Consider the following 16,622-nt stretch of genomic DNA (forward strand, 5'->3'; position numbering starts at 1 on the left):
TCCGTGCCAGAAATGGACCTGAAGTCTCTGGGCCTTTTAGATCGCTCCTGTTAATCTGCTTTTACATTTATCTCAAATATCCTAAGTCACTTTTTACTCTGAAGTATTTTTATGGTGGTGGTGGTGGTTCGTCGCTAACTCGTGTCCGACTCTTGCGATCCCGTGGACTGCAGCTGCCAGGCTCCTCTGTCCCTGGGATTCTCCAGGCAAGAACACTGGAGTGGGTTGCCATTTCCAGTATTTTTATGGGACATTCACAAAAGTTATTAAGTATGAGCATAGCACTGAACTTAAGTTAAAGCAGTATACTCAGACACCCACAGATTCCACTCTGATAAAGCTATACTAAGGAATAATCCCCTGGAGAAGGGAAAGGCTACCCACTTCAGTATTCTGGCCTGGAGAATTCCGTGGGCTGTACAGTCCATGGGGTCGCAAAGAGTCGGACACGACTGAGCAAGGAATAATCAGTGAAGTACCAGAAATATTCATTTAAGTTTCATTTACAATGAGGAAATATTAAACTCATATGCCTAACAATGCAGGACTGGTTAAACAAACTGATTCATTTGAATCATGCAGTTATTAATGATATGATATAAAAATCATTTTATATCATATTATTGTTATACCATGTTGTTAAGTGAAAAGCAGGTTATAAATTAATATACATACATATCACACACACAAATACACATAAACTCACATATGACTGCAATTTTTAAAATAAATATAATATTTAAAAATATGAAATACCTGTAGACAGAACAGTATTGGAATTTTTTCCATTCTCCTCAGTATTTGCCACATTTTCCAAATTTACTGTCATGGGAAAAGATTTTCTTTTCTGGGAGTAGGTACTTAGGTCATTCTCACCGTGTCTTATTTTCACAATTGTTGCTCTTTTTTTCATCCCAAATAAACATAAATAGCTCCAACTGTGGCAGCTCCAGGGCAGGGGTAAGGGAACACAGCTAAGTATATGAATTTTTTTGCCAATATTTTCTAAACCAAGGGTCATCCAATAAATCAAGCTGTTGTAACACGTGAGAAAAGCCACTGGCAATGTCTTACTTAAGACTCAGCAGTTTACCCAACAACAGAGACATTTACCAAGAAGTAAAGAAATATCTTTTTCTATTTATTGAAATAATTAAATAACCAAGAGTAAAATTTTTAAACACACATAAAAATATTAACTTTAAAAATTAAAATATAGTAAAACTATAAGTATACAAACTAAAATTACATTGAGCAACTTCAAAACTATATAAATACAGGGTATTTATGAAATTCCTTAGAAATGGAACATTAATTCTTTGAATAAAGTTTGAAATTTGTAATTTTCAAACTAAAGAAGGAAGTGGTATATAATAGATCCATCCAATTTATAATCATCCAAAGGGAATGATTCTGTGTTATTTCTTGCTTGCTTTTTCTAACACCCATTCAATCACCTACGGGGAGAAAAAATATGATTATGGTCCATTATTTTGAAAACAAAAGCGATAGAAAAAAGTACATTGTTCAAAAGAGTATGGTAGAAAATTTAAGACAAAAATAACACATCACACTCTTAAAAAATACATTTTATCTTAAAAATACCCTTTACTCGTGGGGAGGGGGAAGGGGGAAAGGCAATACAGGAGGAGGAGGTTAAAGCACAAACTATCATGTATTAAACAAGCTACAAGGATACACCATACAGCACAGGGAAGACAGCCAACTTCATAATGGCTGTAAGTGGAGTATGACCTTCAAACACTGAGAGTCACTATACTGTGCACCTGTAACCTATATAATATTATACGTCAACTACATTTAAAAAAAAATCAAAGGGTTATCAAACACAAAAAAATCAATGTAGCATTTACTTCCAGAGGTGATGGAGTAGGATATGGTGGGGAAGAGATTCTTTGGGGCTTCCAGGGTTCCTGAAATGTTTTACTTCTCAGCCTGAATAGTGATCCCAAGGATTTTCTCTTTAAAAATTTTTTTAAAATTGTATGTGTTTCTTTGCATATATATTTACATATTATATCATGGATTTTTAACCAGAAAAAAAATCACGCATTTTATTTCCTTGCTAAAGAACACTTTTTGGTGAACTTATGTTACAGAATACAATTGGTGGTGTTCTCACTGGACAAAATGAAGATACTGCTCTATTTTCTCACCTTTATTTGAAAATATGTTTTTAAAGGATCACTAAAAATAGAATTAAACCAAGCTTTGAAAACAGCTAATCAAAATGGATTAATTTTTCCAGCTCTTTGGATTGTTCTTTTTTTTTCTTTCTGAACATTAATTTAGAAGCTCTTTTGTTAACAGAGAAATCTCTTAAATACTACCAAAGACCCTACTTACATAAGTCCATTATTAACTATTTTAATGAGTGGTCATAGGGACACGGTTGAAAAGACCACTCACTAATTCTCACTGCTTATATTACAGCCTCCTAGCCGCCCTGAAACAAAATAGCAACGTGACTGAATGTACTTTCACGGGAACGTTTACCTGTACAACGTTGCTGTTTGCTGTTTTCTTCATTTCTTCAAATAGACCCCTTGAAGTTTTAAGATCCTAAACATAACAAAACAGAGCATTTCAAATCTGCACACTAAATTACAAAGACCAAGTCATTATTAAATAAACCTGACAGGATACTAAATCATTCTACAATGATCAGTGTGAAGAGTGAGAAATCATAGTAAGAGATTATCATTTGGTTCCATCCTGGAAGGTCAAACTTCTCTAACCAAAATACACCCGTCTGTACATAAGTCCATGCTGCTAAGAGCTCATAAACCCAACAGCAGCGGCCAGACCCACGCCCGTCCTCAGCCGTGCACGTGTGCTCAGGCGCTCAGTCGTGTCTGACTCTGCAACCCCACGGACTGCAGCCCAGACTCCACCGTCCACGGAGTTCTCCCGGCCAGCTCACTGGAGCGGCTGCTGCTTCCTTCTCCACCGTCGGCTATCAGGAGACGGACACTCAGTCAATGTTTATTTTTCACATGGAACGCCTTTTACCTTTCTCTTCTTACTGGCTGTTTCACTCCAGACACAGAGGGGATGACACCGGACATAAAACTGAAATCTCTGACTTTTAAAAAATTAATGACCTATAACAAATTAAATCGTAAAATTTAAAAATCCACTTGTATTACCAAAAAAGCTGTCCTCTGCTGTGCTTCCAAGTTATGCTCCATCGAAGCAGCCACTTTCAATTCTTTCTCGTGTTTCTTATTTATGCCTTCATGGTTCTCAATAATACGCTGACTCCTGCAGACAGGGACTGCTGTCGCCCTGGACTCAGGCCTCTGAGCCCGCCCACCTCCCTTCGCTCCCTCTCAGTAACAGCTGCACCACCATTTTTTTTTTAATTAGTAAATAGTCAATGTTTGCATTTTATACTTAAGCAAATAAAGTTTACTCCCAAGCTAAGTAATATTACGGTTATAATTTCTCTTTCATCTCATGTTTTATTTATCCTGTGGTTGAACTATATTTGCTTAGCTTTCCATGTACATAACTCTGCCCCCACCCCCACAACTCTGATTAAAAAGACTGATTAAATGTACAGCCAAGTTCTTCAAACTCTCTCGGATACCGGATCATCTCCCCCTTCAGCTTTTCATCTCTGCGTTGTGGTTTTCTTCGCTGCATTCTTTAAAAGCTGGAGCCCCTTCTCCCGCAGCCTGCGGCAGTTGGCCGCACTGCTCCCCGGACCTGGTCCCACTGGGACATGCCTTTCCCAGACTAGGGAGTTCTTTTATTTCTTGATTCAGTCCCTTTTCTACTGAATTTCGTCTCCTCACAAAGTCATCAAAAGTTCACACACGTGACAACACATTTCAGACTCTTGAGTCTGAAAGCGTCTCTACTGAGTCTTCACACTTGACTGACTACTGTGTCAGCCACTCAGGCGTGTCCCACCCTTTGCGACCCCGTGGACTGTGGCCCACAGGCTCTGCTGTCCATGGGCTTTTCCGGGCAAGAACACTGGAGAGCAGCCACTCCCTTCTCCAGGGGGTCTTCCCGACCCAGGGGCTGAAACTGGGTCTCCTGCACTGCAGGCGGGCTCCTCACTGTCTGAGCCACCGGAGAGTCCCTGAGACTGACTTCCGGGCCAGATATAAAAACACCAGGCAAATCACTTTCCTTCAGAATGTGAAGATGACGTTCTATCATTTGGCATACGCGGCTACTAGAAAAGTCCAATGCCAACCTTATTCTTGAATCTTTATGTCAACGACTTCTCTCCCGGGAAACTTTTACGGAATGCTCTCTCTCCCTCCGGGAGATGTGACCTTCCACAGTGACGGGGCTTGTAGAGCTGCCATCCACCAGGCGGGACGAGCTGTGTGCCCTTTCCAGCAGGAGGTTTGCATCCTTCGGTTCTGGAATGCCTTGTATATTTTTGGAGGTTTTCTCTCCTCTCGTATCTATTATGAGCATAACGGCTCTTTCAGGTTAACCCCTCATTCTCTTCTCTCAGGTTTAACGGCTCTTTCAGGTTAACCCCCCATTCTCTTATCTCAGGGTTAACAGTTTGTCTTCACCTTTGTCAGCAACACTAACTTCAGGCAAATTTCTTACTCTCACTGTAGACTACCACAGTGATTTTACTGTATTTTTAACTTTAAGGAGATCTCACGTTTGGAAACAGCATCACATTCTGTTTTGTACATGCGATTATCTCCTTCCTAAGACATCCAGTTTTCACGGCGTTCTCTTCAGGTTTCTGCTCCTCCCGCGTCCCCTCAGCTCCTGTGTGTTCTGACACCTGCTGTGTTAGATGCTTTCCTCAGAACTCTGCTGAGTCCAGGTTGTCCGGTCACACAGGCATTTTAAAGTTGTTTCCGCTGCAGCACACAGCACATGGGGTCTCAGTTCCCATCCAGGGATCAAACCCGTGCTCCCTGGGACAGAAGCACAGAGTCGTAGCTACCGGGCTTCCGGGACGTCCCTGTCCAGCCATATTTTAAAATAAGACAGTGAAATCTTACTGGAAGGTCTGTGTGTGCAGAGCTTATTCACTGGCACCTTTATAAGCTAGGTGAATAAGAGGTCGTTGGCCTTTTCACTGCAGCCTCCCATGCGTTTCTCCTCCAGGGACTATTTCCCACACTGCCGCAGGGCGGGGGAGAGCAAAGCCACGGGTAATACAGCCATCTAAAGCGAACACTGTGGGGAAAGGTGTGCAGAGCAGGTTGAAGGCTCCCCGTTCACTCTGCGGACCTCTCTCTAACTCCTGCTTTTCATGGCACTCTGCCCCCACCTTCCACAACACCTGGTGTCCCCAGGCTCCGAGCAGGCCCGAGACTGTGCTGGGTCTAGACTCTCAGCCCCAGGCAGGCATCGAGGCTGCTCACATGCTTCCTGCTCCAACAACGCATGAAAGCACCGCTACGTTCTTCCTTTCTCTTTTCTTGGCTTTCGTACTTTCAATACTGTCTTTCTTGAGAGATTTTACAAGGGACCTGAAAGCGTTCCATCTGTGGTCCATTTGTAGTTTTAATCAAAAACCCACGTAAAATTGTGATTCAAGTCAGAAACTGAAAGCTGGAGCGAGTCTACCAGCACCTAAATTTCACAAAATGGTTATCTGAGTGGCCGGTTTGTCCATCCTGCAATGAGCTACTAGTGGATCCAGAACTAGAAACTGGTTGTTTTGATACTCCATCAGGTAGCTTCACTATATACTAAAATTGCCTGAGTACATTAAATAAAATAAGCCGAAGCTTATTATCAACTTAAGTCAATGGCTTGTTAGGGAAACACTGAGGGTATCAGTTAAGGTATAGTTTTCTATATATGACAACTACAATCAACCATAAAATATTTTGACTCCAATTTTTCTATCTCCGTTTAAAAATGTGGCAATAATTTGTCAGTGTAAAAAATACTCAATTAATATTACCTTGAGTCAAATAGGAACATTAGAACTTGACCTGGATTTTGCCATCATTAGAGAAGACACTATACCTTTAGGTAGAACTTGGAGATCTCAAAGAGACGCTGGCTGCAAGCAGTGAAACATTCGTGCGCTTCCGTAATCCTGTGCTTCTTCAGGGTTTCAGCAACTACTTCTTTCAGTATCTTGAACAGAACATATGACTAATATTTCTTGGAAGAGGTACAAACATACTATTTCAGCTTTAGAGCTGAGTTCTCTAAATCACACAACAATGTAGCTATGCTAAAGATAGATAAGCTCGTTAAGACCAAAGCATTGAGAAGAGACCTAAAACAGTGACACACTCACGTGTCACAGGGTATCTGTCGGGCAGAGAGGACTGGAGCATCCAAAGAGAGCTCATGAGCTGACTTCTGAGTCGGCATCAGAATGGGAGCGGTACGCACAGCAGGGGTATGTACATACAGGTGTGTCCTCTTTTTTATTATGGAAAATTTCAAACACTATAAAGAGAATATTTTGTAACAAATCCTTCTCTTTCTCTGTCTCTCTGTATATATCAGGACTATATGTAAGAGCTGGTTATATATATATAAATCATCACATATTTATATATATAATAAATAAATATTAATATATAAACAAAATAATTATGTGATTGTAATTATATACATTTACATAAATATATTTATGTACAATATATAAATTATAAATATATATGTGAACTATATACAAGAGCTGGCTCTATATCTATGAGGACTACATGTAAGAGCTGGCTCTCTATATATGTGATGACTTTATATAAGAGGTGGCTATATATACATTAGGACAACATGTAAGAGCTGGCTCTATATCTATGAGGACTCTGTGTAAGAGCTGGCTCTCTATATATGTGATAACTTTATTAAGAGGTGGCTATATATACATTAGGACTACATGTAAGAGCTGGCTCTCTATATATGAGGACTCTGTGTAAGAGCTGGCTCTATACGTATATAAATATATATATATGAGAGCTATATACAAGAGCTGGTTCTATATATATATAAGGAGGATCCATCTGGGGCTCCTTCTGCTCCTTCACACCCCCACCTGCACGTTCCCATTACCCTTCTTTCACTGAACTATTACTTCTACTGTTCTGGCTACACCACAGGGCAGAATCTCAGTTCCCAACCAGGGACTGAATCTGGGACACAGCAATGAAAGCCTGGAATCCTCACCAAGACGCCACCAGGAACTCCTTTGTATTATTTTAAAGTAAATTACAGAGCACTTAATTTCGCTGATAAACTTTTTTGACAAACATCTGAAAGGAGTCAAATAAAGATGTTTCTTCCGGTGCAGAACTGAGGGCGTCGGGAAGCAGATCTTTACCCGTGTGTGCTTCTGTGATCGGGATTCCTTCGCGGGCCTTGCTGTTTCTGATTCACGCACAGCTCTGTGACCTGAGCCGGCCTTGGCAGTGACTCCGGGAGTTTCACTGCTCAGAACAGAGGGACACGTCACAGGTAATGGTTGCTCTGCCCGCAGCTTTCCGGCTGGGACCGCGTGGTGATGGCGAGCATGGCCACTCGTCTGAGAAAGAAGAGAATCTGAACTTCCAGATCTCACAAGTCTGTTGAGGGAGACAGACCAGAAAACAGATGAAGGGACTCACCAATCACGTTCATTTTCCTTCCTCAACACTACAGCTATGATCGGCGACACGCAAACCCCAGGAGAGCAGACACAGTCTCTTGCTGCTGCTGCTGCTAAGTCGCTTCAGTCGTGTCCGACTCTGTGTGACCCCATAGACGGCAGCCCACCAGGCTCCGCCATCCCTGGGATTTTCCAGGCAAGAACACTGGAGTGGGTTGCCATTGCCTTCTCTAATGTGTGAAAGTGAAAAGTGAAAGTGAAGTCGCTTAGTCGTGTCCAACTAGTAGCGACCCCACGGACTGCAGCCCACCAGGCTCCTCCATCCGTGGGATTTTCTAGGCAAGAGTACTGGAGTGGGTTGCCATTGCCTTCTCCGCAGTTTCTTGCTGCTGCTGCTGCTGCTGCTGCTGCTAAGTCGCTTCAGTCGTGTCCGACCCTTAGCGACCCCACGGACTGCAGCCCACCAGGCTCCTCCATCCGTGGGATTTTCCAGGCAAGAACACTGGAGTGGGTTGCCATTGCCTTCTCCAATGTGTGAAAGTGGAAAGTGAAAAGTGAAAGTGAAGTCGCTTAGTCGTGTCCAACTAGTAGCGACCCCACGGACTGCAGCCCACCAGGCTCCTCCATCCATGGGATTTTCTAGGCAAGATACTGGAGTGGGTTGCCATTGCCTTCTCCGCAGTTTCTTGCTACTACTGCCTTAAATAAGCAATCAACGCTGCATCACACAGATGCTCCTTCAGCTCTTCAAATGAGAAACGAGAACACAGAAGGCAATGAATAATATTCTAGGATTTCAGCTCAGAGGAGAAGCAACAAGTGATACTACTGTCTCCCTTCCTGTCAATTTACAGTTTCTCACAAGAACCAGAGATGGCACTCCAGGCAGCAGTGTTCACAGACCCAGTGCTCATCTGTTAAGTAATCACACTTTTCCATTAAGTTAATTTTGATAAAGAAACCCTAACAATCATGCTGGTTGTAGCCATGAAACTATCTGTACAAGTTGTTAAAACAAACAGAAATAAAACTACAAAAGTGACTTTTGTTTCGATTTTTCTAAGACGTTTAAATTTCTTTTTCCAAGAAAGGGTCTCAGACTCTTCAATTCTGCTAACCTACAGGACACAGTGTTGCCCTCTTTTCTAGAACACACAGACATCAATCACAGTCAGAAATAAAAAAATTACTAAAAAACATAGTATCCTAAATGTTAATGGATTTGCTTTTTAGCTTTATCAGGTGAAAAAGTGTCATGAATTTGCAAAGTCCTTGTAACAATGATTTGGTTATTTCCTTTCAGGGAAGCAGTATTCTAATAGATTATATTGTTTGCTACACTGCATGACATGCTAAGATCAGCGCAGGACTAAATCTGTGCTCCCTGCACAGGAAGCGTGGAGTCTTAACCACTGGACCACTAGGGAAGTCCTTAATACTTATAATTGTTTAAAAGAAGATTTGACAGTTTCACTTTAAGATAGTTAATACTTTTTGAAAGGCTTACATATGATAAGAATTTAACATTTGTTTTAGGTGCCAAAGACCTAAATTTGACAAAAGTCCCAAAGATATATAAATTCAATAGAAATTAGACAGTTTATTTCATAAGTTTCTAATTTTTGTTCAAGTATTTGGATATTTTATTTAGCTAGCAAACAGAGTAGCTAGAATAATCTCATTTTTATAGGATTATTATGTAGGCTTTAAAGCTATATTTTATATGAAACAAGTTGTTTTAAAATGGTACCAGTGGTTAGGACTCTGTGCTTTCACTGCCGAGGCCCGGATTCAATCATAAACCGCAATCCTGAAGCCCCTTGTTCAAGGGCCCAGTGCGGGTAGCAGACAGCGGAAAGAGGCAGAAAAACTGCATCCCTCAATATTCTCTTCAACAGAGCGACTCAACTGCTTTATCTATGGACAAGACCGCCAGTGTTCCAAGGGTTAAAAACCTGACAATCGTTGTGCCACTGGACTGTAGATCAGCATTATAAAGCCAGAAAGAGTGTGTTTTTCCCCCAAGTCATTTCTTTTTATAACTTATAAGCATAATCATCAACTGTTCACAAGAGAAACAAACTCCTGGTATGAAAGTGTTACTCAAAATCTACACAGAAAGCAACTTAAAAAATATGAACAATTAATATGAAAAAAATTTACCCTAAGACTAAAACACTTTCCATCAAGATACTAATTGTGTGCACTTCACACGTCACCTTTTGGGGGGGTAAAGGCAGTTCACATCTTTTGATCTCCTTTTCACTCGGCAGAAGTCAGTCCGAAGTTCCCTTTGCAGAGTTTCTCCGTCAGGGACACTTGTGGGCTCTGACAAAACCGCAGGAGACGGAAGAGGGCTGAGCATGGTGGGTCCAGGAGAACTCCCCCTGGTGCAGGTGGTCTGTGTTTCATAACGAATAAGACGGGACTGCAGCTCTGAAAATCCCCCATCTCTCTCTAACGCCTTCCGGTCATCCAAGCAGTACCTGAGCAAGAGAAAGATCTTTAACATCAAAGACTCTGCTGCAGCAATGGGCTATTTCCTGCCATTAGCAAAGAGCAAAACATTTACTTAAAAAGTTCTTATGAAACTTCCTAATAATTGTTGGGGGTGTGAGTGAAAAACCAATTTCCCTCACAAGTTCAGGTTTTTCCAATCTGCTACATGACATGGCAAAATATTTTTTTTTAAGTGAGGTACAATCTGATTCCTCTTTGACTGTTTCTGGGCAACAGATTAAGTTAATCCTCTGGTTTATTTTCAAAATAATACAGTTGCTGCTTTGATACTTTCTAAATCTCTACCAACCTCTGATTCCTCAGCACGGCTGATACGTAATGATGTGAAATGCTGACTTCCGTTAGAAAGGGCAAGTTTGTTTTCAACACAAAGATTAGGAGGGTATAAAGGCATTCCAAACTGGCTCACCAAACACAGCTCAGAACACTCTGAAACCTCCCTTTGAAACTCACTTCCACCTTAGACTGACTGACAAATTTTTCTTCAAAGTCTGGCTGTCTGTGGATCTGGTTTCGGGCAAAATCTGATCTACGGCATCAGTGAGATGTCTGTTCAGTGAGTGCTTCTGGACTTAGAGTCCCCATGTTGTTGAGGACAACCGATAAGCTTATCAGGAAAGTCGCCGATGAGACACACGATGCTGGAGAACCCTTCACTGCCCCCCTGTGCAATGTATCACGGAAACTCACAGTGTCCCTCATGCAGCGACAGGACTGCAGACATCAGACTCTCTGTCATCTGTCCTCTTGTAGATTCTGAACTTCCTTAAATCAGAACTCTGGGTCTATAAGCTTTTAGTTCAATGCTTAAGGAGTGTATCATGACCCCAACATCTGATTGCCTGGAGGAGGTTTTAAGGACTTTCTCTTTCCCTGGTGACACGTATTTTGATTTCTAAGAGTATATACTAGAGAGCCAGGCTCCCCAAATTTACGTCTGCCTCCACCGCCGTGTGAACATGGCCAAACTACTTAATTTTATCTACACTACTGCTGCCTCCTCTGCAAGATGAGATTCACAGCAGTTACCTCAAAGCGCTGCTGTGAAGATTCCATGAATGTACAGACACAGCACTCAGAATCAGTGCCTGGAACCCGCCAGCAGAGCAGTCAATAAATACATGCTGCTGCTGTCATCACCATCACAGTGGGTTTCTATTCTCCCACGGCAAATCTCATGGTACGCTAACGATGAGAGCAGAGCCCAGAATCAGACCCCGGGTGGTGACCTCAGAGTCTGACCTGGACCAATTAAGTATGCGAGCTTTCATATAAAGGATAAGGATCACCTTACTCAGGGGTCAACTCACAAATGCACTTCGGAATCACCTGAAGAGTTTTCATGAGCTGCTAGTGCCCAGAGTTTCGGACTCAGCTGGTCTGGGGCTGGAGCTTAGGACTGTTTTTTTAAAGCTACCAAGGTCATTCTACTGGAGAAGGCAATGGCAGCCCACTCCAGTACTCTTGCCTGGAGAATCCCATGGGTGGAGGAGCCTGGTAGGCTGCAGTCCATGGGATCACTACGAGTCGGCACAACTGAGCGACTTCACTGTCACTTTTCACTTTCATGCACTGGAGAAGGAAATGGCAACCCACTCCAGTGTTCTTGCCTGGAGAATCCCAGGGACGGCGGAGCCTGGTTGGCTGCCGTCTATGGGGTCACACAGAGTCGGACACGACTGAAGCGACTTAGCAGCAGCAGCAGCAGCAGCAGCAGGTGATTCTACGGAGAAGGCAATGGCAGCCACTCCAGCACTCTTGCCTGGAAAATCCCATGGATGGAGGAGCCTGGTAGGCTGCAGTCCATGGGGTCACTAAGAGTCGGACACAACTGAGCTACTTTCACTTTTCGCTTTCATGCATTGGAGAAGGAAATGGCAACCCACTCCAGTGTTCTTGCCTGGAGAATCCCAGGGATGGCGGAGCCTGGTGGGCTGCCGTCTATGGGGTTGCACGGAGTCGGACACGACTGAAGTGACTCAGCAGCAGCAGCAGGTGATTCTAAAGTGTAGCTAGGACTGAAATAGCTCTGATATAACCCAAGAATTTAACAGGGGAGAAAACTGAGATTGTTAACGTGACAGAAAAGTGACTAGAACCTAGGTCTCTCAACTCTCTAACATTCTTTCTCTAGTCCGTTGTTTAATAAAACACATTTCAATAAAAATCAGCAGCAACCCTAAGGATTACTGATGAGTCCTGTTTCTATCCTGGGCAACTGACAATCTAGAATACAACTAAGAACCATGAATGCTAAGGACAAGCTGTAGGCAAGAGGAAATGTAATCCCTGATTAGCCTACAGGAAATTTTTGAGAGGAAAAAAATGTACAGTTTGACTCCAAATACAATTTTTCCTACTCTAAGATTTTGATTCTAAGACACAGATTTTTTCCTTCCAGTTTTACCATCTTTTGATCAGAGCTGTTCATTGTCATGCCTTTAACTGAATGTTAAATGCCATGTTGACTTTATTTTTTTTATTGGAGGCTAATTATTTTACAATATTATATTGGTTGGTTTTGCCATACATTGATATGAATCCGCCCCAGGTGTACATGTGTTCCCCTTCCTGAACCCCCCTCCCACCTCCCTCCTCCCCTTATCCTCCCTCTGGGTCATCCCCGTGCAGCAGCCCCGAGCATCCTGCTTCATGCGTCGAACCTGGACTGGCAATTCGTTTCACATATGATAATACACATGTTTCAATGCCATTCTCCCAAATCATCCCACCCTCACCTCTCCCACAGAGTCCCAAAGACTGTTCTGTACACCTGTGTCTCTTCTGCTGTCTGTATGCAGGGTTACGCCATTTAAAATGTCTTCAAAGTGATTTTACTATGATCTGGCACTGAAACAAGAACTGACTTTGCCAGTAAGAAAGGAACAAACAGAGCAGCAGGAGCAGGCGCACGTCGGGTAACAGTGAAGTAAACATTCGCTCGCAGATGGATGAGTACACGTCCATATTTTCTTGCAAAACGATAGCCAAACGCTTTCGGTATCCAGAGAAAGAAAAATACCTAACAGAAAATGAAGCTACCGCTGTACTAACCTATCAATACAAAACAGACAAGACACTGCCTAGCACACACCGAGCAATGCCAATGAATGCTGGAAAAACTCCCAAACATATGGGATAGATGAAAGAAAGTCCAACGCAACAAGAGGCAAGTGTGGCCCTGACGGCCACAGTCTGACAGTGGGTTGCAGTTTGCTGTTCAAGAAGACGCTGCATCTTACAATCAGTGGGATCCTACACTCCAGGATAACAGAAATAAGTGAAAAACGAGCCAACAGCAGACAGATTTCATTCTGCCTTTGGAAAACACTGATTTGCACTTGAACAGCTTATGTATTTCTTCCAAATATTCCTTAAGCCTGAATAGAGGAAGAGCTCGAGGACCCCCAAGGGTCACAGCAGCGGAAGAAGAGAGTGTTCTCTGCAGTTTCTCATTTACTCTAAAATTTCACTTACAGCTTTGTTTAGAGTAGAGACGTAATCTATGTTGAACTGAGCAGGTCTACACAGTTCCCACCAGAACTTGAAAAGAGCGTGTTTCTGGAGTCACTGTACTCGCCTGCACGTTCACGAGCTTGAGCTCAGCGGCCCAAGCTTAAAGAGACGGAGTCACATCCAGCTCTGTTCACTTGCTTAAGGGGCTTTCATCTTGTAAACTCCTCAAATTCATGTTTCAACTGTTCTTTGTTTCCCCACAGACCAAAGCTCGGCGTTGTTCCATGTACACGTGCTGCTCGTTACTGTTTAGCAGTACTGTGTTATACACACACATCAGTTTATTTATTGATCTATTCTCCTACTGATGGAAAGAAGGCTATTTCCAGTTTGGGTTATTATGGCTACAACTGCTCTGTGGGTTCGTTTACAAGTGTTTCTGTGGTGGTATATTTTCATTTCTCTTAGGAAAATGACTATTGGAAATGCTGAGCCATAGGGTTTGAGCTATGTTCAGTTTCATAACAATCTGCCAGACCCTTTTCTGAACTAAATATACCATTTTATACATCCACCAATAAAGTTGGAGAGGTCTGATTGTTCTATACACTTATAGAACAATAAGTGTGACAATACTTATCGGCCTTTAATTTTAGCTATTCTGGTGGCTACATGGAATTTTATTTATGGATGCACTATAATTTATTGAACCAAGCTCCTATAGTTAGACATTATTTCCAATATTTATTTGAAATAACACTGTGAAAAGTACCCTTGCAAAATTATTTTCAGTGTATATACTAATTTTATCATTGAGCAAAGGTAATCAATCTGATATTATAAAAAACTGTATGGCTTTTGGTAAATTACTGATCACTCTCTAAGTAAATAATACTTACTTAACTTATATGCAGAGTACATCATGAGAAACGCTGGGCTGGAGGAAGCACAAGCTGGAATCAAGATTGCCAGGAGAAATATCAATAACCTCAGATATGCAGATGACACCACCCTTATGGCAGAAAGTGAAGAGGAACTAAAAAGCCTCTAATGAAAGTTAAAGTGGAGAATGAAAAAGTTGGCTTAAAGCTCAACATTCAGAAAACTAAGATCATGGAATCTGGTCCCATCACTTCATGGGAAATAGATGGGGAAACAGTGGCTGACTTTATTTTTCTGGGCTCCAAAATCACTGCAGAAGGTGACTGCAGCCATGAAATTAAAAGATGCTTACTCCTTGGAAGGAGAGTTATGATCAACCTAGACAGCATATTAAAAAGCAGAGACATTATTTTGCCAAGAAAGGTCCATCTAGTCAAGGCTATGGTTCTTCCAGTGGTCATGTATGGATGTGAGAGTTGGAGTATAAAGAAAGCTGAGCACAGAAGAATTGATGCTTTTGAACTGTGATGTTGGAGAAGACTCTTGAGAGTCCCTTGGACTGCAAGGAGGTCCAACCAGTCCTGGGTGTTCATTGGAAGGACTGATGATGAAGCTGAAACTCCAACTTTTGGCCACCTGATGCGAAGAGCTGACTCATTAGAAAAGACCCTGATGCTGGGAAAGATTGCGGGCAGGAGGAGAAGGGGACGACAGAGAATGAGATGGTTGGATGGCATCACCAACTCAATGGACACGGGTTTGGGTGGACTCTGGGGGTTGGTGACGGACAGGGAGGCCTGGCGTGCTGTGGTTCATGGGGTCGCAAAGAGTGAGACACGACTGAGCGACTGAACTGAACTGATCAGCCTCCCAGACAGGTAGCAGCAATTTGGACTCCAAGCTGGCTGGCTCATGTCCCTTTGCTACCAATATGATTTTATGGGTGGAAAGGATTCTCACTGCTGTTTCCGCTTACGTCCTTCATGTGCATTCACAAGGCTGACTGGCACAGAAACCGCCGTTCACTGTGTGCTGGCCCCGTGCGCCCCCCGCCTCAGGCACGGATGCTCTCAGGTGCTGCCGGCTCCCGCACTCTCCTTCACAGGGCGGTGGCAGCACTTCAGTCCTCTCACATCTCTTCCTTGAAACGCTCCACCTCCGTTTATCAAAGGACAATGGGATTCTCTCAATGGCACAAACCGAGCGTGTGAGTTCATGCTTCAAAAATAAAGGTTGCCTCTGCTACCACAGTAACAAGGAGCACTCTCCCTCCCGCCTCAACAATGATCTGGTCTCAGTACAGTAAACGCCCTCAGTCTTATTCAGAAACAAACATGTTATCTCCTCTCTCTAGAATCGGTACCACTGCACTTCACTCCTCGCACCAGTTCAGTCGCTCAGTCGTGTCCGACTCTCTGCGACCCAATGGACTGCAGCACGCCAGGCCTCCCCGTCCATCACCAACTCCCAGAGTTCACTCAAACTCATGTCCATTGAGTGAGCGATGCCATCCAGCCATCTCATCCTCGGTCGCCCCCTTCTCCTCCCGCCTTCAGTCTTTCCCAGCATCAGGGTCTTTTCAAATGAGTCAATTCTTCGCATCAGGTGGCCAAAGCAATGGAGTTTTACCTTCAGCATCAGTCCTTCCAATGAATATTCAGGACTGATCTCCTTTAGGATGGACTGGTTGGATCTCCCTGCAGACCAAGGGACTCTCAAGGGTCTTCTCCAGCACCACAGTTCAAAAGCATCAATTCTTCTGCGATCAGCTTTCTTTATGCTCCAACTCTCACATCCATACATGACCACTGGAAAAACCACAGCCTTGACAAGACAGACCTTTATTGGCAAAATAATGTCTCTGCTTTTTAATATGCTGTCTACGTTGGTCATAAGTCTCCTTCCAAGGAGTAAGCATCTTTTAATTTCATGGCTGCAGTCACCATCTGCAGTGATTTTGGAGATGGCCCCAAAAAAGTCACCCACTGTTTCCCCTGTTTCCCCATCTATTTCCCATGAAGTGATGGGACTGGATGCCATGATCTTAGTTTTCTGAATGCTGAGCTTTTTCACTCTTCTCTTTCACTTTCATCAAGAGGTTTTTTAGTTCTTTTTCGCTTTCTGCCATAAGGGTGGTGTCATCTGCATATCTGAGATTATTATTTCTCCTGCAATCTTGATTCCAGCTTGTGCTTCATTC

The 16,622-nt window shown here is 42.8% G+C and overlaps 1 protein-coding gene across 4 annotated transcripts in view; it reads right to left on the bottom strand.

The window, feature by feature from the left end:
• Window positions 1–1,317: 1,317 nt before the first annotated feature.
• MTBP (MDM2 binding protein) overlaps window positions 1,318–16,622 on the bottom strand; it is a 67,263-nt gene continuing 51,958 nt past the window's right edge. For all 4 annotated transcript variants that reach the window (XM_088844637.1, XM_055431754.2, XM_088844639.1 and 1 more), the window contains 5 exons: window positions 9,784–10,050; window positions 7,301–7,541; window positions 5,992–6,105; window positions 2,518–2,583; window positions 1,318–1,457 (listed from right to left, as the gene is read on the bottom strand). In XM_088844637.1, the coding sequence (XP_088700763.1) occupies window positions 1,419–1,457; window positions 2,518–2,583; window positions 5,992–6,105; window positions 7,301–7,541; window positions 9,784–10,050 (727 nt within the window). In that variant the 3' untranslated portion in view covers window positions 1,318–1,418. The remainder of the gene's footprint in view (window positions 1,458–2,517; window positions 2,584–5,991; window positions 6,106–7,300; window positions 7,542–9,783; window positions 10,051–16,622) is intronic.

The sequence above is a fragment of the Moschus berezovskii genome, chromosome 16, assembly GCF_049115385.1.
Source record: "Moschus berezovskii isolate FMDL1 chromosome 16, NW_MosBer_1.0, whole genome shotgun sequence".
NCBI lineage: Eukaryota > Metazoa > Chordata > Mammalia > Artiodactyla > Moschidae > Moschus > Moschus berezovskii.